The sequence below is a fragment of the Salvelinus alpinus genome, chromosome 7, assembly GCF_045679555.1.
Source record: "Salvelinus alpinus chromosome 7, SLU_Salpinus.1, whole genome shotgun sequence".
Taxonomy (NCBI): Eukaryota; Metazoa; Chordata; class Actinopteri; order Salmoniformes; family Salmonidae; genus Salvelinus; species Salvelinus alpinus.
Window position 1 is genome coordinate 30,911,843 of NC_092092.1, and position 20,492 is coordinate 30,932,334.

Sequence of the window (20,492 nt, forward strand, 5' to 3'; positions counted from 1 at the left end):
TCCTTCAAAGAGAGTTGATCAGGCAGTTGAATGTGGCGTGTGGAATGTTGTCCCACTCCTCTTCAATGGTTGTGCGAAGTTGCTGGATATTGGCGTGAACTGGAACCCGCTGTCGTACACGTCAATCCAGAGCATCCCAAACATCCTCAATGGGTGACATGTCTGGTGAGTATGCAGGCCATTTTCAGCTTCCAGGAATTGTGTACAGATCCTTGCGACATTTGTCCTCAAGATCTTGTCACGGTATCTCTTTGCATTCTAATTGCCATCGATAAAATACAATTGTGATTGTTGTCCTTAGCATATAGCTTCCCATACCATAAACCCAAAGCCACTATGGGGCACTCTGTTCACAACGTTGACATCAGCAAACCGCTTGCCCACACAACGTCATACACGTGGTCTGCGATTGTGAGGACAATTTGACATACTGACAAATTCTCTAAAATGACATTGGAGGCAGCTTATGGTAGAGAAATGAACATTTAAATATCTGGCAACAGGTCTGCTGGACATTCCTGCAGTTAGCATGCCAATTGCACGTTTCCTCAAAACGTGAGACATCTGTGGCATTGTGCTGTGTGACAAAACTGCACATTTTAGAATGGCCTTTTATTCTCCCCAGCACAATGTGCACCTGTGTAATGATTATGCTGTTTAATCAGCTCCTTGATATGCCAGATCTGTCAGGTAGATGGATTATCTTGGCAAAGGAGAAATACTCACTAACAGGGATGTAAACAAATGTGTACACAAAATTAGAGAGAAATAAGCTTTTTGTGCATATGGACAATTTCTGGGATCTTTCATTTAAGTTCATGAAACATGGGACCAACACTTTACATGTTACGTTTATATTTTTGTTCAGTGTATATATACAGTATATACACTGCCTTCAGAAACTATTCACACCCCTTTACTTTTTCCACATTTTGATGTGTTACAGGCAGAATATATAATTAATTAAATTGGGATATTTTGTCACTGGCCTACACACAATAACCTATAATGTCAAAGTGGAATTATGTTTTTTGCAAGTGTTCAACACCTTTGTTATGGCAAGCCTAAATAAGTTCAGGAGTAAAAATGTGCTTAAGTAACATAATGAGATGCTTGGACTCACTCTGTGTGCAATAATAGTGTTTTACATGATTTTTGAATGACTACCTCATCTCTGTACCCCACACATTCAATTATCTGTAAGGTCCCTCAGTCGAGCAGTGAATTTCAAAAACAGATTCAAACCAGGGAGGTTTACCAATGCCTCGCATAAGGGAACCTATTGGTAGATGGGTAAAATAAAAACAGTCAGTAAATATCCCTTTGAGCATGGTGAAGTTATTAATGACAATTTGGATGGTGTATCAATACACCCATTTACTACAAAGATACTGTGCATTTGGAAAGTATTCAGACCCCTTGAATTTTGCACTTTTTGTTACATTACAGCCTTATTCTAAAATGAATTAATATATTTTTTCCTCATCAATCTACACACAGTACCCCATAATGACAAAGGAAAAACAGGTTTTTATAAATTTTAGCAAATTTATAAAGAAAACCCCCTGATATATCAGATTTACTTAAGTATTCAGACCCTTTACTCAGTACTTTGTTAAAGCACCTTTGGCAGTGATTACAGCCTCGAGTCTTCTTGGGTATGACGCTACAAGCTTGGCACACCTGTATTTGGGGAGTTTCTCCCATTCATCTCTGCAGATTCTCTGCAGGTTTTCATCAAGGATCTCTCTGTACTTTGCTCCGTTCTTCTTTCCCTTGATACTGACTAGTCTCCCACATCCCATCAGCACGATGCTGCCACCACCATGCTTCACTGTAGGGATGATTTCAGGTTTCCTCCAGACGTAATGCTTGACATTCAGGCCAAAGAGTTCCATCTTGGTATCATCAGATCAGAGAATCTTCTTTTTCATGGTCGGAGAGTCTTTAGGTGCCTTTTGGAAAACTCCAAGCAGGCAGTCATGTGCCTTTTACTGAGGAGTGGCTTCCGTCTGGCCACTCTACCATAAAGGCCTGATTGGTGGAGTGCTACAGAGATGGTTTTCCTTCTGGAAGGTTCTCCCATGTCCACAGACGAACTCTGGAGCTCTGTCAGAGTGACCATCGGGTTCTTGACCACCTCTCTGACCAAGGCCCTTCTCCCCCAATTGCTCAGTTTGGCCTGGAGGCCAGCTCTAGGAAGAGTCTTGGTGGTTCCAAACTTCTTCCATTTAAGAATAATGGAGGCCACTGTGTTCTTGCCTTCAATATCTGACCAAATTATGAAAGACGAGAATTGTACTTTTGAATTCCGTAAAGTCAGTGTGGAAGAGATGAAAAAATGATTGTTGTCTATCATCCCTACCAGCTCACCGGGGTCTGACAATCTGGATGGAAAAATACTGAGGATAATAGCGGACAATATTGCCACTCCTCTTTGCCACATCTTCAATTTAAGCCTACTAGAAAGTGTGTGCCCTCAGGCCTGGAGGGAAGATCAAGTCAATCCGCTACCCAAGAATAGTAAAACCTCCCTTACCAGCTCAAATAGCCGACTAATCAGCCTGTTACCAACCCTTAGTAAACTTCTGGAAAAAATTATGTTTGTCCAGATACAATGCTATTTCACAGTAAACAAATTGCCAACAGACTTTCAGGACGCATATAGGGAAGGACACTCAACATGCACGGCACTTACACAAATGACTGATGATATGCTGAGAGAAATTGATGATAAAATGATTGTGGGGGCTGTGTTGTTAGACTTCAGTGCAGCTTTTGACATTATCGATCATAGACTGCCGCTGGAAAAACTTATGCGTTATGGCTTTACACCCCCTGCTATAATGTGGATAAGAGTTACTTGTCTAACAGAACACAGAGGTTGTTCTTTAGTGGAGGCCTCAAACATAATCCAGGTAGAAGCAGGAATTCCCCAGGGTAACTGCCAATTTTCAATCTTTACTAACGACATGCCACTGGCTTTGAGTAAGGCTAGTGTGTCTATGTATGCGGATTACTCAACGCTATACACGTCAGCTACTACAGCGACAGAAATTACTGCAACACTTAAGAAAGAGCTGCAGTTAGTTTCGGAATGGGTAGCAAGGAATAAATGAATCCTAACTATTTCCAAAACTAAAAGCATTGTATTTGGGACAAATCATTCACTAAACCCTAAACCTCAGCTACATCTCGTAATGAATAATGTGGAAATTGAGCAAGTTGAGGGGGCTAAACTGCTTGGAGTAACCCTGGATTGTAAACTGTCATGGTCAAAACATATTGATACAACAGTAGCTAAAATGGGGAGAAGTCTGCCCATAATAAAGTGTTGCCTGCCTTCTTAACAACACTGTCGACAAGGCAGGTCATACAGGCCCTGGTTTTATCGCACCTGGACTACTGTTCAGTCGTGTGGTCAGGTGCCACAAAGAGGGACTTAAGAAAGTTGCAGTTGGCTCAGAACAGGGCAGCACAGCTGGCCCTTAAAAGTACACGGAGTGTTAACATTAATTACAGGCATGTCAATCTCTTAATGGCTCAAAGTGGAAGAGAGAATGACTTCCTCATTACTTGATTTTGTAAGAGGTGTTGACAAGCTGAAGGTACCGAGCTGTCTGTTTAACATACTAGCCCACAGCCCGGACACCCATGCTTTCCCAGATCTGTGCCTCAACACAATCCTGTTTGAGCTCTACAGACAGTTCCTTTGACCTCATGGCTTGGTTTTTGCTCAGACAACTATGGGACATTATATAGACAGGTGTGTGCCTTACCAAATCACTAACAGCCAATTTAATTTACCACAGGGGGACTCCAATCAAGTTGTAGAAACTTCTCAAGGATGATCAATGGAAACAGGATGCACATGAGATACATTTCGAGTCTCATATCAAAGAGTCTGAATACTTACAGTTGAAGTCGGAAGTTTACATACACTTAGGTTGGAGTCATTAAAACTAGTTTTTCAACAACTCCACACATTTCTTGTGAACATCTATAGTTTTGGCAAGTCGGTTAGGACATCTACTTTCTGCATGACACAAGTAATTTTTCCAACAGTTGTTTATTTCACTTATAATTCACTGTATCACAATTCCAGTGGGTCAGAAGTTGACATACACTAAGTTGACTGTGCCTTTAAACAGAAAATTATGTCATGGCTTTAGAAGCTTCTGATAGGCTAATTGACATAATTTGAGTCAATTGGAGCTGTACCTGTGGATGTATTTCAAGGCCTACCTTCAAACTCAGTGCCTCTTTGCTTGATATCATGGGAAAATCAAAAGAAATCAGCCAAGACATCAGAAAACAATTGTAGACCTCCATATGTCTGGTTCATCCTTGGGAGCAATTTCCAAACGCCGGAAGGTACCACGTTCATCTGTACAAACAATAGTACGCAAGTATAAACATCATGGGACCATGTAGCCGTCATACCGCTCAGGAAGGAGACGCGTTCTGTCTCCTAGAGATTAACGTACTTTGGTGCGAAAAGTGCAAATCAATCCCAGAACAACAGAAAGGACCTTGTGAAGATGCTGGAGGAAACAGGTACAAAAGTATCTATATCCACAGTAAAAACGAGTCCTATATCAACATAACCTGAAAGGCCGCTCAGCAAGGAAGAAGCCACTGCTCCAAAACCTCCATAAAAAATCCAGACTACAGTTTGCAACTGCACATGGGGACAAAGATCGTACTTTTTGGAGAATTGTTCTCTGGTATGATGAAACAAAAATATAACTATTTGGCCATAATGACCATCGTTATGTTTGGAGGAAAAGGGGGGAGGCTTGCAAGCCGAAGAACACCATCCCAACCGTGAAGCACGGGGGTGGCAGCATCATGTTGTGGGGGTGCTTTGCTGCAGGAGGGACTGGTGCACTTCACAAAATAGATGGCATCATGAGGAAGGGAAATTATGTGGATATATTGAAGCAACATCTCAAGACATCAGTCAGGAAGTTAAAGCTTGGTCGCAAATGGGTCTTCCAAATGGACAATGACCCCAAGCATACTTCCAAAGTTGTGGCAAAATGGCTTAAGGACAACAAAGTCAAGGTATTGGAGTGGCCATCACAAAGCCCTGACTTCAATCCCAAATAATATTTGTGGGCAGCACTGAAAAAGAGTGTGCGAGCAAGGAGGCCTACAATCATGATTCAGTTACACCAGCTCTGTCAGGAGGAATGGACCAAATATCACCCAACTTATTGTGGGAAGCTTGTGGAAGGCTACCCAAAACGTTTGACCCAAGTTAAACAATTGAAAGGCAATGCTACCAAATACTAATTGAGTGTATGTAAACTTCTGACCCTCTGGGAATGTGATGTAAGTAATAAAATCTGAAATAAATAATTCTCTCTACTATTATTCTGACATTTCACATTCTTAAAATAAAGTGGTGATCCTAACTGACGTAAGACAGGGAATTGTTACTCTGATTAAATGTCAGGAATTGTGAAAAACTGAGTTAAAATGTTTTTGGCTAAGGTGTATGTAAACTTCCGACTTCAACTGTAAATAAGGTATTTCTGTTTTTTTAAATCGGTTTTCGAATTGTCATTATGGGTTATTGTGTGTGTAGATTGATGAGTGAAAAAAACGCAACTGTAATGTTACATAATGTGGAAAAAGGGAAGGAGTCTGAACACTCTCTGAATGCACTCCATATGGAGTATTGTGTTTAGGCCAGTGACAAAAAAAGTCTAATTTTAACTCATTTAAAATTCAGGCTGTAACACAACAAAATGTGTGAAATGTCAAGGTAGTGTGAATACTTTCTGTCTGCAGTGACAGAATGCCTGGATTAGTGATCTGAATTCCTAACAGTGCCTAGGTTTCCTGGGTTTTAACTCTGTGAATCCTCTGCCTCTCTGGGTCCCAGTCAGTCCTTGTTGTGAGGACCAACCATCTGTGAGCAGTGTTAGCATGGTGCTAGCTGGGTTCTGGCGGGGCTCAGGCCTCTGTGAGCAGCTTTAACGTGGCACTAGCTGGGTTCTGGCTGGGCCCAGGCCTTGGGTAATTAACTCTGACAGAGTTGATGAGCTGCTAATTAAATGTTTATCTGGATTTGGCATCTGTCGTTAAACAAAACGTCTGTTAGCTGTCTCTCCAATCTGAGGATTATCAAGAGTGAGAGCTATTGGGGCTGGATCCCTATGCTAGGAGGAGATAAGGTTGGAATTATGGATTTGGCAGCAACATTTTCAACATAGAAATTGTTTTTTACTCAGATTTCTTTCAGCTGATGGCAGTTCCTTGTTTCCTCAATGAAGATGGACTTGTTCATTTGGACTGTTCGCTGCCACATGGACACTTCAAGACAGTTTATTGTAGAGAATAGTTTCTTATAGAAAAGTTTTAAATGTTGCTATTATCATCTTATTGCTGTGTATTAAGTTTTAAGATCCCCACTAAGATGCCAATATGGTATGTCAGATTAAAGCCAAAATATCAGCTTAATGTCTCTGAGTTCCAGCAGCAGTCCTAACTGCATGATTAACTAACCAGCATCCCTCTCAGGGTGTGGAGATCCCGCCAGCTCAACCCTTATTGACTAGTTTGCAGGTGGATTAGAGGCACAAACAGCAGCAAACATCCCTCTGAACACAGATATCCATAACATAGATTAGCATAGGCCTGTGGGTCTTCAGAGGTGTGTGAAGGACAAATTTATTTTTACTTGAGAAAGGTGAAATATGGAGTTCTATATGTTTCTCACTCATATCGTTCATTGGAAATGTGGCACATTGTCCTCTAGGTTATCCCATGTGCTGTGTGTATGGGTTGAGAAGAGGAAGGTCTCAGTCTGTTGTAGGACATTTGAAGGTTTCCATGGATTGGCGATGCGATCTGGCCAATGTTTCCTTCCTTCCCGATCAAAGATGACAATTCTCTCTGAGGGCAGAATAGGAATGACAAAGGCACAGGGACAAATGGAAAAGCAACGATAGCTAAAACCAAATATTTCCAGAACAAAAAAGTACTCAGTCTGCCCTCAACTTTGTCAGCATTAAAGCTGGAGGAGTGATAGAATGAAAAGTCTTGTATTGTGGAACGAGACGCTGTTTTTAAAATGTGGAGACAGTTTGAAAGCTCCTGATTATGTTATGGAAAGCCCTGTTCTTGGCCTGATTCCCTTTTCTCACAGTGGATATGGCTGTAACTTCAGTCTCCGTACCGCCCGCCTGGGCATTTTAGGCCTACCTTTTACGCTCCAGCTGATTCCCCATCCATAGATTTCTTTTGATTGGAGTGTCATATTTTCATCTAAATGCTGATCGGTTAGAGGATTGGGTGCAAATTGGAAACCGAAACTTATTCCGGCTTAGTTCCCTACTCTTTTGTATTTGTGGGCCAATGTGATTGCGGGGGCCTCTTGTGTTCTGTGAGAATTCACGTTCGAAACCCACAGGAGTTCAATGCATTTTAAGAAGGTCTGAAATTGCAGTGGCTACCATACTAATTCAGATATCAGAAGTAAAGTACTGCGGTAGCCTGCATCTGTGGCATATTTCTTACTGTGGCAAGGCTGTCAAGTAAAACTGTCTGTCAACGTGACAGACTATATGAAGATGGTGCCGATAGACATGGCAGCTCTGCTACTAGCTCCTAAGCATCTTCGCATTATTTTGTTTTTGGATAATTAGCCCAGAACGTTTTTTGGTTATTACATATAGCCGGAAATAACTTTTGAATATCAGAGCGGCGGTAACTCGCCTGCATTCCGACCAGGAATACGACTTTCCCGAATTGGATCCTTTGGCAATTGAACTTATCCCAGAGGCTGCCCCAAGACACCACCGGAGGAGAAGAGGTATTCGGACTGGACTTCTAGTCCAACTAAGGAGGCGTGCACACCATCCACCGCTTCCGAGGTATATTACTCGCTAATGTTCAGTCCCTGGACAATAAAGTAGACGAGCTCAGGGTGAGGATCTCCTTCGAGAGAGATATCAGGGACTGCAACATACTCTGTTTCACGGAATCATCTCTCTCTCTGAATATACTGTCGTTCATACAGCCAGCTGGGTTCTCAGTACATCACACAGACAGGAATAAAGAATTCTCAGGGAAGAAGAAAGCCGGAGGTGTATGTTTCATGATTACCTACTCATGGTGTGATTGTGATAACATACAGAAACTCAAGTCCTTTTGTTCACCCGACCTAGAATATCTCACAATCAAATGTTGACCGTATTACCTCCCAAGATAATTATCTTTGTTTATAGACACAGCCGTATATATTCACCCACAAGCCGATTCCACATCGGCCCCCAAGGAAGTACACTGGACTTTGCGGCCAACAACGTGGGCTGCTCACGAGGTCTATGGGTTCTCCTTCTCCGTGGCCGACGTGAGTAAGACATTTTAGCGTGTTTACCCTTGATAGGCTGCCGGCCCAGAAGGCATTCCTAGCCGCGTCCTGAGAGCATGCGCAGACCAGCTGGCTGGAGTGTTTATGGACATATTCAATCTCTCCCTCTCTCCCTATCCCAGTCTGCTGTTCCCACTTGCTTCAAGATGTCCACCATTAAAAGTAAAGGTACTGTAACCGAACTAAAAGACTATCGCACCATAGCACTCACTTCTGTCATCATGACATGTTTTGAAAGGCTAGTTAAGGATCATATCACCTACACCTTACCTGACACCCTGGACCCACTTCAATTTGCATACCGTCCCAATAGATCCACAGACCTACTGCACCTAGTCATTCAAGGGTTTTTCTTTATTTGCACTATTTTCTATGTTGTAAAATAATAGTGAAGACATCAAAACTATGAAATAACACATATGGAGTCATGTAGTAACCAAAAAAGTGTTAAACAAATCAAAATATATTTTAGATTTTACATTCTTCAAAGTAGCCACCTTTTGCCTTAATGACAGCTTTGCACACTCTTGGCATTCTCTAAACCAGCTTCCTGAGGTAGTCACCTGGATTGCATTTCAGTTAACAGGTGTGCCTTGTTAAAAGTTAATTTGTGGAATTTCTTTCTTTCTTAATGTGTTTTAGCCAATCAGTTGTGTTGTGACAAGGTAGGGGTGGTATACAGAAGATAGCTCTATTTGGTAAAAGAAAAAGTCCATATTATGGCAGGAACAGCTCAAATAAGCAAAGAGAAATGACAGTCCACCATTACTTTACAGAGAAATAACAGTCCATTACTTTACAGTCCATCATGACTTTGACAGTCCATCATTACTTTTGACTGACATGAAGGTCAGTCAATGCGGAAAATGTCAAGAACTTTGAAAGTTTCTACATATGCAGTCGCAAAAACCATCAAGTGCAATGATTAAACTGGCTCTCATGAGGACCACCACAGGAAAGGAAGACCCAGAGTTACCTCTGCTGCAGAGGATACGTTCATTAGAGTTACCAGCCTCAGAAATTGCAGCCCAAATAAATGCTTCACAGAGTTCAAAGTAACAGACCCATCTCAACATCAACTGTTCAGAGGAGACTGCGTGAATCAGGCCTTTATGGTCGAATTGCTGCAAAGAAACCACTACTAAAGGACACCAATAAGAAGAAGAGGCTTGCTTGGCCCAAGAAACACGAGCAATGGACATTAGACCGGTGGAAATCTGTCCTTTGGTGTGATGAGTCCAAATTACAAATTTTTGGTTCCAACCTCCGTTTCTTTGTGAGACGCAGAGTAGGTGAACGGATGATCTCTGCATGTGTGGCTCCCAAAGTGAAGCATGGAGGAGGAGGTGTGATGGTGTGGGGGTGCTTTGCTGGTGACACTGTCGGTGATTCATTTAGAATTCAAGGCACACTTAACCAGCATGTCTACCACAGCATTCTGCAGCGATATGCCATCCCATCTGGTTTGCGCTTAATGGGACTGTCATTTGTTTTTCAACAGAACAATGACCCAAAACACATCCAGGCTACGTAAGGGCTATTTGACCAAGAAGGAGAGTGATGGAGTGCTGCATCAGATGACCTGGCCTCCACAATCACCTGACATCAACCCAATTGACATGGTTTTGGATGAGTTGGACTGCAGAGTGAAGGAAAAGCAGCCAACAAGTGCTCAGCATATGTGGGATCTCTTTCAAGACTGTTGGAAAAGCATTCCAGGTGAAGCTGGTTGAGAGAATGCCAAGGGTAAAAAGTCCAAATAAAGAAAAAACCTTGAATGAGTAGGTGTGTCCAAACTTTTGACTGGTACTGTATATTTATACTCCGGACTCCGACATTGATCGCACTAATATTTATATATTTCTTAATTCCATTTTAAATTTGTGTGTTGGAGCTAAGAACACAAGCATTTCGCTACACCCGCAATAACATCTGCTAAATAGGTGTTTGCGACCAATAAAATGTGATTTGATTATGATAGGGATAGGTGTAACCACCGCTGAGAAAAACAAGATCACTGTGTCATGGGAAAAAATGAATCCCACCTCTAATTTGTGTACTCTTTAACTAATGAAATGATGTATTTTCATGTATTTTCACATTTTGATTATTCTATGAGATATCACTTGATTGAATATGTACAGGCAAGGAAAGGCTACCGTTTTCTAATCTTTCTCATGTGTAAGTGTATGAAAACCCCACCTTCAGCTCTTTCAAACCCCTGCAGGTGTTGATTGGTCATGCTGGTCAGCTGTACCAACTTAAAATGATATGATTGACATATGCTATTTTTCATACACATTAACAAACAGAGCACAAATATAGTCGTTTCAGAAGAGTATTGTCTGTTTTAAAAAATATGGATGGTTTATTTGACCCTACTGCAACAAGCATATAATCCATCACCATGTTTTTCAACTTCTCATATTAGTCAATGGAACACAGTTTACATCCAAATATGAACAGTGGTATATTTTTTATCAACACATTCATTCACTTCTCATTCTACAAACATAGTTGAAAAGACACACATTATAGTATTCATTTATCCTGTCAAATACTTGGTTAAGTGGGTTTTCTAGTCTGAACTGATCACGAAACGGCGGTGGTTTATAACTTGTTCAGAATCTACTGAAAACATTAGACAGTCTAATACAAAAGCCAACCAGTATGAACTGGTCCATAATACTGCCTCTAGAATTATAGCTTATTTACAATAATCTATGAGCTAGCCATCACCGAACAAACTTATGAAAGAAAAAACAACTGAACAGAAACAGAGTATCTCATTAATTGATTGTGCTTTTTAACCCACTAAAACCAATTCTCCATTTTGTAAAAATGGAACACTTGTCTCAGACTGAGGGACCAATAAAAGTGCTAGTAACATTAGTTTTGATTTATTTCAAGATCTCTCTACAGCTATGCGTAAGACTGGCGTTACAAACGGTAGTTTATATTTATATATTTATAAAGTTAATACAGGGCCGTCCCGGTTTCATCACCCGTGGTTGTCGTGTCTTTCAACAACACTTGTCTTGGAGACATCGATTGGATCAGTCCTTGTGTTTTACCATGCAAAGCCCTTTAGAGTTGCGGTAGAAGTTCAAAGAAGAAGAGATTTGTGTTGGACAGAAAGGCTGCCTGAGCCTCGGTGTTCTCATATAATCAATGTCCCCTCATATGAATCACACCCCAATTGTGTAGGACAAGGGGAGCTGGTGCTTAGGGCATAACAGGAATAACAGTAGAGTAGTTTGTCAATTTCACAGCACACTACCACAGCTGATCCATGTTTATCTGGAGTCAGTCTTTATGGAGTTTGTGTCTACAGAAGAACTCCAGTCTATTACAGTACAGTACTTGGTTCTGGTGAAGTCCGGAAAGGCAAAGAGATGAGGGTATTATCTTTTGATTGACTTAGCAGGAAACTAAGCTACAGAGTGTCATGTCCCACCTTACAAACAGTCAGTCTCTTCCCATCCCTTTCCCCCCACAAACATAATCCTTCCCATACTAGCGATTAGCTGTTAGCGAGTTAGCATTACCCATTGCCTCACTCCCAAGCTAGCCGTTAGCGTGCTAGCCAGCGTTAAACAGTCACTTCGGTCTTGCTGCCTGTGCGATAGTGCTGCTGCTGCTGCTGCTGCTGCTGTTGCTGTTGCTGTTGGTGGTGCTGTTGGGGGATGTATTGGAGCTGCTCCACAGTGTGGGTCCTTCTAGAGGCAAACTGCTGCCTCTTATTAGTCGTGTGGTTCATGACTAGCGTGTTGGAGTGTGCCCCTGGTCCTGCTCCGCCTGCCGCTCCTGTGTTGTTCGAGGCACTGGGATGGGAGTGCATTTTGGTAATCTTGTAGCGGTCCATGAGTGGCGTCGTGGGCAAGAACACGTCCGGGTGCGAGATGGCGTGCGACATCGACTTGTCGTTGTTTCCCCGGAAACCACCGGACACGCTGCCAACTACACCACGCTTTAGCGACATCATCATTTTGTCCGGCGAGATCAGAGGATCCTGAGATAGCAGGCGGTCTTGGGAGTACAAGCGGTCTTGCGAGTAGAGGCGGTCTTGGGAGAAGTGGCGGTCTTTAGGGTACATGTGGTCTTGCGATTGTAACAGCCTGTCTTTGGAGTACATGCGGTCCTTGGAGTACAGCCGTTCCTGGGACATCAAGCGGTCCTGAGGAAGCAGGCGCTCCTGGGACCTCAGCCTCTCAGCAGACAGTAGCTGCTCATCAGACAGGATTCGTCCTCCATGCTCGGTCATCCCCATCCCGTAGGAGATGCTATAGTCTTGCTGGGGGCCTCGGTGTGGGGACAGAACCCGGTCCTGAGACATGGCCCTTTGGACTCGGGGAGGCCTCTGTCTCCTGGGGGCCTGCTGGGCCTGGGGCTGCTGGGGTGGGGCCTGGGCCACCTGGGGCTGGGGGGGCTGGCTCTGGAGCTGCTGCTGCTGCTGCTGCTGGAGGAATGGATAAAGATACAGTCAACTCCTGATATATTCAATTGCTTGGGACTTTTGTAAATGCATGCTCTGAACAGGCACCATTGCATAACAAAATGCAGATTTATACAAATACGTAGATGCAGTACTTGTTCCTGGTTCATTTTAATGACGTGTAAGGGCAGGGTGCTTCTGGCTGCCAGGTCAGGGAGGTGACGCTTGCGGGTGTAGTAGTCGTCGACGTCTTTATCCGCTGTGGAGAGACAGAGGGAGACAGAAGAGGTGGATTAGGAGAGAGAAAGAGGGAGGGAGAAGGTAGAGAGAGAGCGAGAGTAAGAGGGAAAGAGAGAAAAGGGAAGTAAAGGAGATTGAATAGAGGGTCTGAAGGTTGCTCCGAGAATACGACAATCCTGGCCCCATCTGTGATTCTACCGGCGTTTCTGGCTGTGGGCTTTCCAAAGTCTGTTAACCAACAGTGTCATACTGCATACACCACACAAAAACGTCATACACAAAGGCTATTTGAAAAGACGCAGGATCACGTAACATGGATGAAGATTCATCTGCACGTTCATGTATTATCAAATCGAACATGGATATGGGTTGTGTCCAAGAACAGGTCTAGAACAGGTCTAGAGATATGTGCATGTCTCCAGATTGTCTTGGCAGGATGTGTGATATCACACCCTCACACCTTGTATGTGTTATAAAGGAGACTCACTGGGAACCATGCATCAACCATTAGTCATACGTACGGATTTGACATATTCAGACACACACAATCACGTGCGCTACACACACACCATACACACACACATACACACAGATGTACACACATACACACAGATGTACAGTACACACACGCACACACAGAAACATCCTGTCAAAAAAGATGTAAAGAATATATGTTTCATGGTCACATAAACTGGATAGGTGCAGTGAAATGTGTTGTTTTACAGGGTCAGCCATAATAGTACGTCACCCCTGGTGCAAATTAGGGTTAAATACCTTTCTCAAAGGCACATCAACAGATTCTTGACCTTGTCGGCTCCAGTATCCGAAAACAGCGACTTTACGGTTCCTAGCCCAACGTTCTAACCGCTAGGCTACCTGCCGCCCATGACTAAGTAAAGCTGCGGCAGAAATGATATACTGTATATAAAAAAAATGGAAACCTTTAAAGTTCACCCCCAAAAAGACAGTTGTCTTCCTCGGAGTCTGTTCTTTTTCACTTTGGCTTTGAATGTTTTACTGCTAAAGTGAGATGGAGATGAACTTTCATAACATGAATCCGTTAATAATATTCATTATTCATTAATTAAAAATAAAACACTTCTCCAGAATCCAGAGAACAATAATACACCATTGTAGAATATATCCTGCTGTATAAATGATGGTCACAAGGCTTCTAATACACCTCAGGCTGATCAGTCCTTTCACACAAACGTCAATTAAGACAGGGTGCTAAAAGGGGATTGGCTAAAGCGTATTAACAGATGAATAACAAAAATATACATAAATAGGCTTTTAATTGGCATGAAAATGATGTGTGTTATTAAATAAATGAGCCTAAATCAGTGAAATATACATATCCTTAATGAATAAAAGAGCAAATAAAAGTAAGATGTCATCATTAATTCTCTAAAGCAGTTTTTTTTTTAGATTAGAGAAAAATGTACTATGCATTTTAATTCCCTATGGGGAAGAAGGCAAGGCCAGTTCAGGCTGAAAAAATCATCTGAAAAAGGAATGAATGTGTGTGCAGAGACACACTGTACGCTTTACTTTCAATTTACATTCGTTAGTAGATGCTGAGAGTTGCCATTTCATTATTCCAATAAAGGAGATGTGTCTCTATCTCGCCTCTGGCTCTATCCTACATGATCTATCAGTAGAAAGATGCCTTTTGGCTATGTGCTGCTGCAAATGATTTGCTTTGGAAGCAGATAAAGACAGCTAGGCCGGGCTGGCACTGCCTGAGGACAGTTTTAGGTTTTAACATGGCGACAACATTCACCATGCATTTTGTAACATTATTAAGACAATTTCCCAAGCACTGACATTTCCCAAGCAATGACATAGCATGTTCCGATCAATATGCAGTCCAATTTCTATTAGACAATAACAAGCACAAGAGACACCTGAGACAGGCACATGTATAACGATTTTGACCCACTCTAGAGATAGCAAGCACTGATGGGATCAGATCCTTCACTTTGGAATACATTTTATGGATTTCAAGTCTCCCCATTAGACCCTGTAAACTCAATAGGTGCTTTTTTTTGGTTGAATAGATCTCGTATTTGAGTGTGTGTGTGTGTGTGTGTGTGTGTGTGTGTGTGTGTGTGTGTGTGTGTGTGTGTGTGTGTGTGTGTGTGTGTGTGTGTGTGTGTGTGTGTGTGTGTGTGTGTGTGTGTGTGTGTGTGTGTGTGTGTGTGTGTGTGTGTGTGTGTGTAACAGCACCGACTTTAGCCGCACCGACTTTGAATTGTAGACTACAATAGATTCAGATCTCTCCCTGTAGTCCCATGTGGCTCAGTTGGTAGAGCATGGTGCTTGCAATGTTAAGGTTGTGGGTTCAATTCCCACGGGGGAGTAGTATGAAAATGTATGCACTCCCTACTGTAAGTCACTCCAGACAAGAGCATCTGCTAAATTACTCAGATGTAAGTAGGACAGCCATGATGCAATTACACAAGCCTTAAGGAATATTTGTGTTCCGCTCAATATGAAGAGATGAACCCCAGCGTAGTACACTGAATCAATACAGAGCTGCAACTAGAGCACAGCACAGAGCTTAATGTGGTTAAATGCTCACACTGAGAAATGGTGGCTGCTGCTTTTCTAAAGAGACATCTTTAAAGAGAGAGAGTGACTGTGTGGTGTATTGGAATGGAATAGCAGTGAGGCATGGTTTTGATGAAGTTATGGAGGAGCATGTTTGGTATGTGTATTTGTAAGTGTCTGTCCCCTCTCATCCAGACACTCTGTTTATGCCTTCAAGAGTCAGCACTTTCTGGAAAGGTTGTGAATGCTGATACACTGAATATTCGGACCCTTTCAGAAAAAGAGAATGTAACCTTCATTTTGAAGTATCCTATCACTACATTTTAAGGGGCGTATGGTATAATTCTTCATAAACGTATGCCAGTCAAGTAAAGAGTCGAGTGACGAATGCAGACTTTTTAACATGCCAGAGTAGGCATTAACTTATGCATTAGAGTTTTTAACATGCAGGTCATTCAGCGAGGCAGTGGGAGCCCTTTCAGCGTTTCTGCTAACGGTGGACTGTGCTATGGCGAGGACCTACTCAGTCTCTTGAGGGAGGAGTATCTGTTGAGGTCGGCCTTGACGGCGGCCTCGTAGGTGGGCGGCAGGTGGGACAGGCTCTGGAAGGAGCGCGAGGAGGACAGGTCGTATGGCTCCGTCTGCGAGGTCAGGATGCCACTCATCCTAGTGTTCTCTGGGGAGACACAGCAAAACAAACAAGATGGGAAATGGGCAGGCTTCCTAAAACATACCCGGAGTCAGAACAAAAGGCAACGCTGGTAGAGCACAGCTGCTGAGGAAGGGAGGGAGGGGAGTGAAGGGAGGTGATCATCTGACAGGAACTTGTTCAGGGAGCGTTTGGTGGAGTCTGGGAGGTGGGGGGTGGGCTGAAAGGAGAGGGGGGTTAGGGGACGTGGGTTGAAGGAGGAGGTCACTAGGCACTGTGGGATTGTTTGTCACGGAGGAGGTGACAACGGACCAACAACAACACCACATCAAACAATGGATGTCTGCTTCAGAGTGACCCTGATTGTGACAGTTTGTGTGCTGTGATCTGAGGGGGATGGAGAGTGGGGAGAGGGAGTGGGGTGGGGTGGGGAGAGGGTTAGGACAGGGCAGCAACCCGCTCATCAGACTGATGCGATGTGATGCCAGAGCGAGAGAGGGGCATACTGGGACTCTGGCCCCTCTCTCTCTCTCTCTCTTTCTCTCTCTCTCTTTGCCCTTTTCGTCTCAAACTCCCCTCTCTTCTACTATCTCCTAGCTCCCGCTCTCTCTCCCTCTGACTACTCTCTTTTCCCTCCCTCTCTGTATCCCCCCCCCCTCTCTCTCCCCTTCTGGCTGTGAGTCTGTCACGCAGAGCAGTGGGCAGCAGGGTGCGGCTCAAGTCCTGGCTCCAGCGGCCAGATAAAAATAGAGGGACGGGTGACTGCTGCAGGAGAGAGTTGAAGTGGGGGGAGAGTTGAAGAGAGAGAAAGAGAAGTTTGAAAAGGACAGATGACAGCAGGGGTCCGGAGAGAACTGTGGGGGTGAGTTTTGGGAGGAGAGAGACCCAGCTGTGAAAGAAGTGTCTGCAATACACTCTCCACATTCTCCACACTCTCCACACAGGGAAAATAGACTCATACTGTGGCATGCTGTTAGCTACTTCCATAACAAGAAACACACGTCACTGCTAAATCATCACGCACAGTACAGCCACACCACGGACTATGTGGACGGGGGAAGGTACAAAGGTTAAGGGTTGGTGAGTGTGCGGAAGGGTGTGGGGTTGAATGGAAGGGTGTGTGTGTTAGTTCATTTATGTGGGTTTATGTGTGTGTGCGCGTGTGTGTGTGTGACTTACCCCGCCTCAATGATCGGTGAGCTACCCCACCCAAGTGGAAAACAAACAGTTCAGAAACATGTTGATGGTGTGAAACAGCATTCAGACCAACCCAACTAACACACACCTCATTCAATGCCATCAGTCCAGTATTTACCTCTGGAATAAACCAATGATGTATATAATTTGTATGTATTTGGAACAGACCAAAATCTAATGTGCCTTTAGATATAGTAATAATGCACCTTATATGTGCAATGAGCACTTTTTTATACCCTCTTTAATTGACAGAAGGTCAGCAGTTGCTTCACACACAGAGGATAGCAGAGGTTGCACTAGCTACATAGACCAGCCTTATCGGAGCAATACAGAACACTGGCATACCAAGCCCTTTTTATGTGGCTTGTGATCAAAGCGCGTTTGTTCGATGTGTTGTCAGAATGGATTTCTCATGTTTCCCATAGAATTCAGGGGTATTTCATTCATGGAACACTCATCTGGTTTAGCAGTGTGTAATGGAACACACATTGAGTTGACACACAGGAGCAGATGTGTTACGACTACAGCATCTCCTTAAAACGCAGCGGAAGCATTGGAGGGGAAGGCTTCTACACAGGGTTGAGCAGACACTGAACATCAGCAGAAGAATACAAGCCAGAGAGGCCAATCCAATGTTAAACAAACACAAAGAAATTGTATTTTCTCTCCTTTTCGTTATCCTCGCTTCACCCTTTGTCCTTATGCAACCAGCACTCTTCCTCATATCTATTCATCAGCCTCTATCCCCCCTAAACCCAGCTCTTGTGAATGAATAGAGAACATTGGCAGAAGAAAATCTGTAAATGTAATGAAGCTGGGGGTGATTTCCTCACAGAGAGCAGGGGTTACAGTAATAGCACTCATCTTCTAATGACAGGACCAATCATCTGAGGTGGAACGTGTTCGATGGTCGAACGCTATAGCCAGGACACTGTGACCTTAAAAGGAGGTTCACTTGATGCCCAGCCAATCACATTTTCTTTTAGTAGGTGGTAGACATTCAGTTGTTTTTTATTCGCTCCATTCAAAAGAATACATGGTCATGATGATGAAATGTGACACTTCTATGATTCTATCGTTAATAAAAAGATACATTTTCAATAAGATAACGGATTTAGAGAAATTGAAGAGTAGGTTGGCATCAGTGGTAGCATATATTTGTGTCAAAGACTGTTTCAAAGTTAATTCCCCAAATCTGGGCTACATTTTTTGAGAGAATGGCCTGGTTTGGAAAAAAAGTGATTTAGTGACATTTGTCTTTCTACAAATAACTGTGTGGCTCTGATTCATCATCCACACTAAGTAATGTACTGGGCATGAATTCTAAGTAGTAGCCTATGCTAGAGTGGATATTGGAACATAACCCTGTATCTGGATGCTAGTGCTGTTAGCTGTCCTTACCATTCTGGGTGCGTGTTGGGCTACCTAGAACCACATGGTTGTAGTTTTGCTGATGGGTACCTGTGAAAACAGCAATGGAGAGGATCATTCAATGTGCATGAGATATGCATATCAGATATTGTATCTGATCAAAAGTAATGACATGGTTAATACAAGCAGAGAGCTAGAATTAGCATCATTAAAGGGATAGCTCATCATGAAATAAAAGTCTGTCAGATGTTTTCACACTTCAAAAGTGGTCTTTAAATCAATCGTAATAAAAAAACACCTGACAAACGTAGATTCAGACATAGAGAATCCCTTTAACATCTTCCAGCCAATGACATGGATAAAATGGTGAAGCAAGATGGAGAGAAAACAGTAAATGATGAAGGACCGGGCAGGATGGAGAGGTGGAGACTGGAGTCATTGAGGAGAGAGTGCAGAAGAAGAGCAGCTTGTACACTGAGCATGTGTTATTCACCAACACACTGACATGGGACAAGAGTGCCCTTGTTCTTTCAAAAATTGCATTACTGAAAATGAAAAAGACACCATAATAAAATAATAATATATCTGAACATCTCATTTGAGTTTGACCGTTCTTTGTGATATTATGATCCTTGGATTCAGACATTTTGGGATGACAGTGAAGGTGAGAGTGCTTGGATGAACATGTTGTAACATTGCACCCCTCGGCACAAGCCCCTGTCACTTAACCAACTGTCCATTCAGACCATGTGGATTGTTTTGGGCTAAAATGAGATGGCAGAGATGGCAGAGAGATGGCCCCTTTAAAGATCCCATTGTATTGAGTCAGGTGATGAATGGCAGCTATTGTGTGTGTGTGTCTGTCTGTGTCTGTCTGTCTGTCTGTCTGTCTGTCTGTCTGTCTGTCTGTCTGTCTGTCTGTCTGTCTGTCTGTCTGTCTGTCTGTCTGTCTGTCTGTCTGTCTGTCTGTCTGTCTGTCTGTCTGTCTGTCTGTCTGTCTGTCTGTCTGTCTGTCTGTCTGTCTGTCTGTCTGTCTGTCTGTCTGTGTGAGAGTGTGTGAGAGCGTGCGTGCGTGCGCGCAGTGGTGGGAAAAGTACCCAATTGTAATACTTCAGTAAACGGAAAGATACCTTAATAGAAAATGAGTACATGAGTAAAAGTCTAAAAGTATTTGGTTTAAAAAAAATACTTAAGTATCAAAAGTAAATGTAAAAGTATAAACAATTTCAAAAGCCAGGGCCACAACTCCAACACTCAGACATCAAACAATGCATGGTTGTTTAGTGAGTCCGCCAGATCAGAGGCAGTAGGGATGACCAGGGATGAGTGTGTGAATTGGACAATGTTCCTGTCCTGCCAAGCAGGGAAAATGTATGGAGTAAAAACTACATTATTTTCTTGAAGAATGTAGTGAAGTAGAAGTAAAGGTTGTAAAAAATATAAATAGTAAAGTACAGATACCCCAAAAAACGACTTAAGTAATAATTGTAAGTATTTTTACTTAAGTACTTTATACCACTGTGTGTGTGTGTGTGTGTGTGTGTGTGTGTGTGTGTGTGTGTGTGTGTGTGTGTGTGTGTGTGTGTGTGTGTGTGTGTGTGTGTGTGTGTGTGTGTGTGTGTGTGTGTGTAAGAGTGATCCAGGTGAAAAAGCAACGATAC

At 42.9% G+C, this 20,492-nt stretch overlaps 1 protein-coding gene across 5 annotated transcripts in view; it reads right to left on the reverse strand.

Annotated features, from left to right (window-relative positions):
- Window positions 1-10,727: 10,727 nt before the first annotated feature.
- Window positions 10,728-20,492, reverse strand: part of LOC139580789 (protein shisa-6-like) — a 72,933-nt gene continuing 63,168 nt past the window's right edge. For 2 of the 5 annotated variants that reach the window (XM_071409800.1, XM_071409796.1), the window contains 5 exons: window positions 18,862-18,921; window positions 17,443-17,463; window positions 16,138-16,290; window positions 12,977-13,080; window positions 10,728-12,845 (listed from right to left, as the gene is read on the reverse strand). In XM_071409800.1, coding sequence (XP_071265901.1) covers window positions 11,979-12,845; window positions 12,977-13,080; window positions 16,138-16,290; window positions 17,443-17,463; window positions 18,862-18,921 — 1,205 coding nt within the window. In that variant the 3' untranslated portion in view covers window positions 10,728-11,978. The remainder of the gene's footprint in view (window positions 12,846-12,976; window positions 13,081-16,137; window positions 16,291-17,442; window positions 17,464-18,861; window positions 18,922-20,492) is intronic. The other 3 variants (XM_071409801.1, XM_071409799.1, XM_071409797.1) reach the window with 2 other exon arrangements.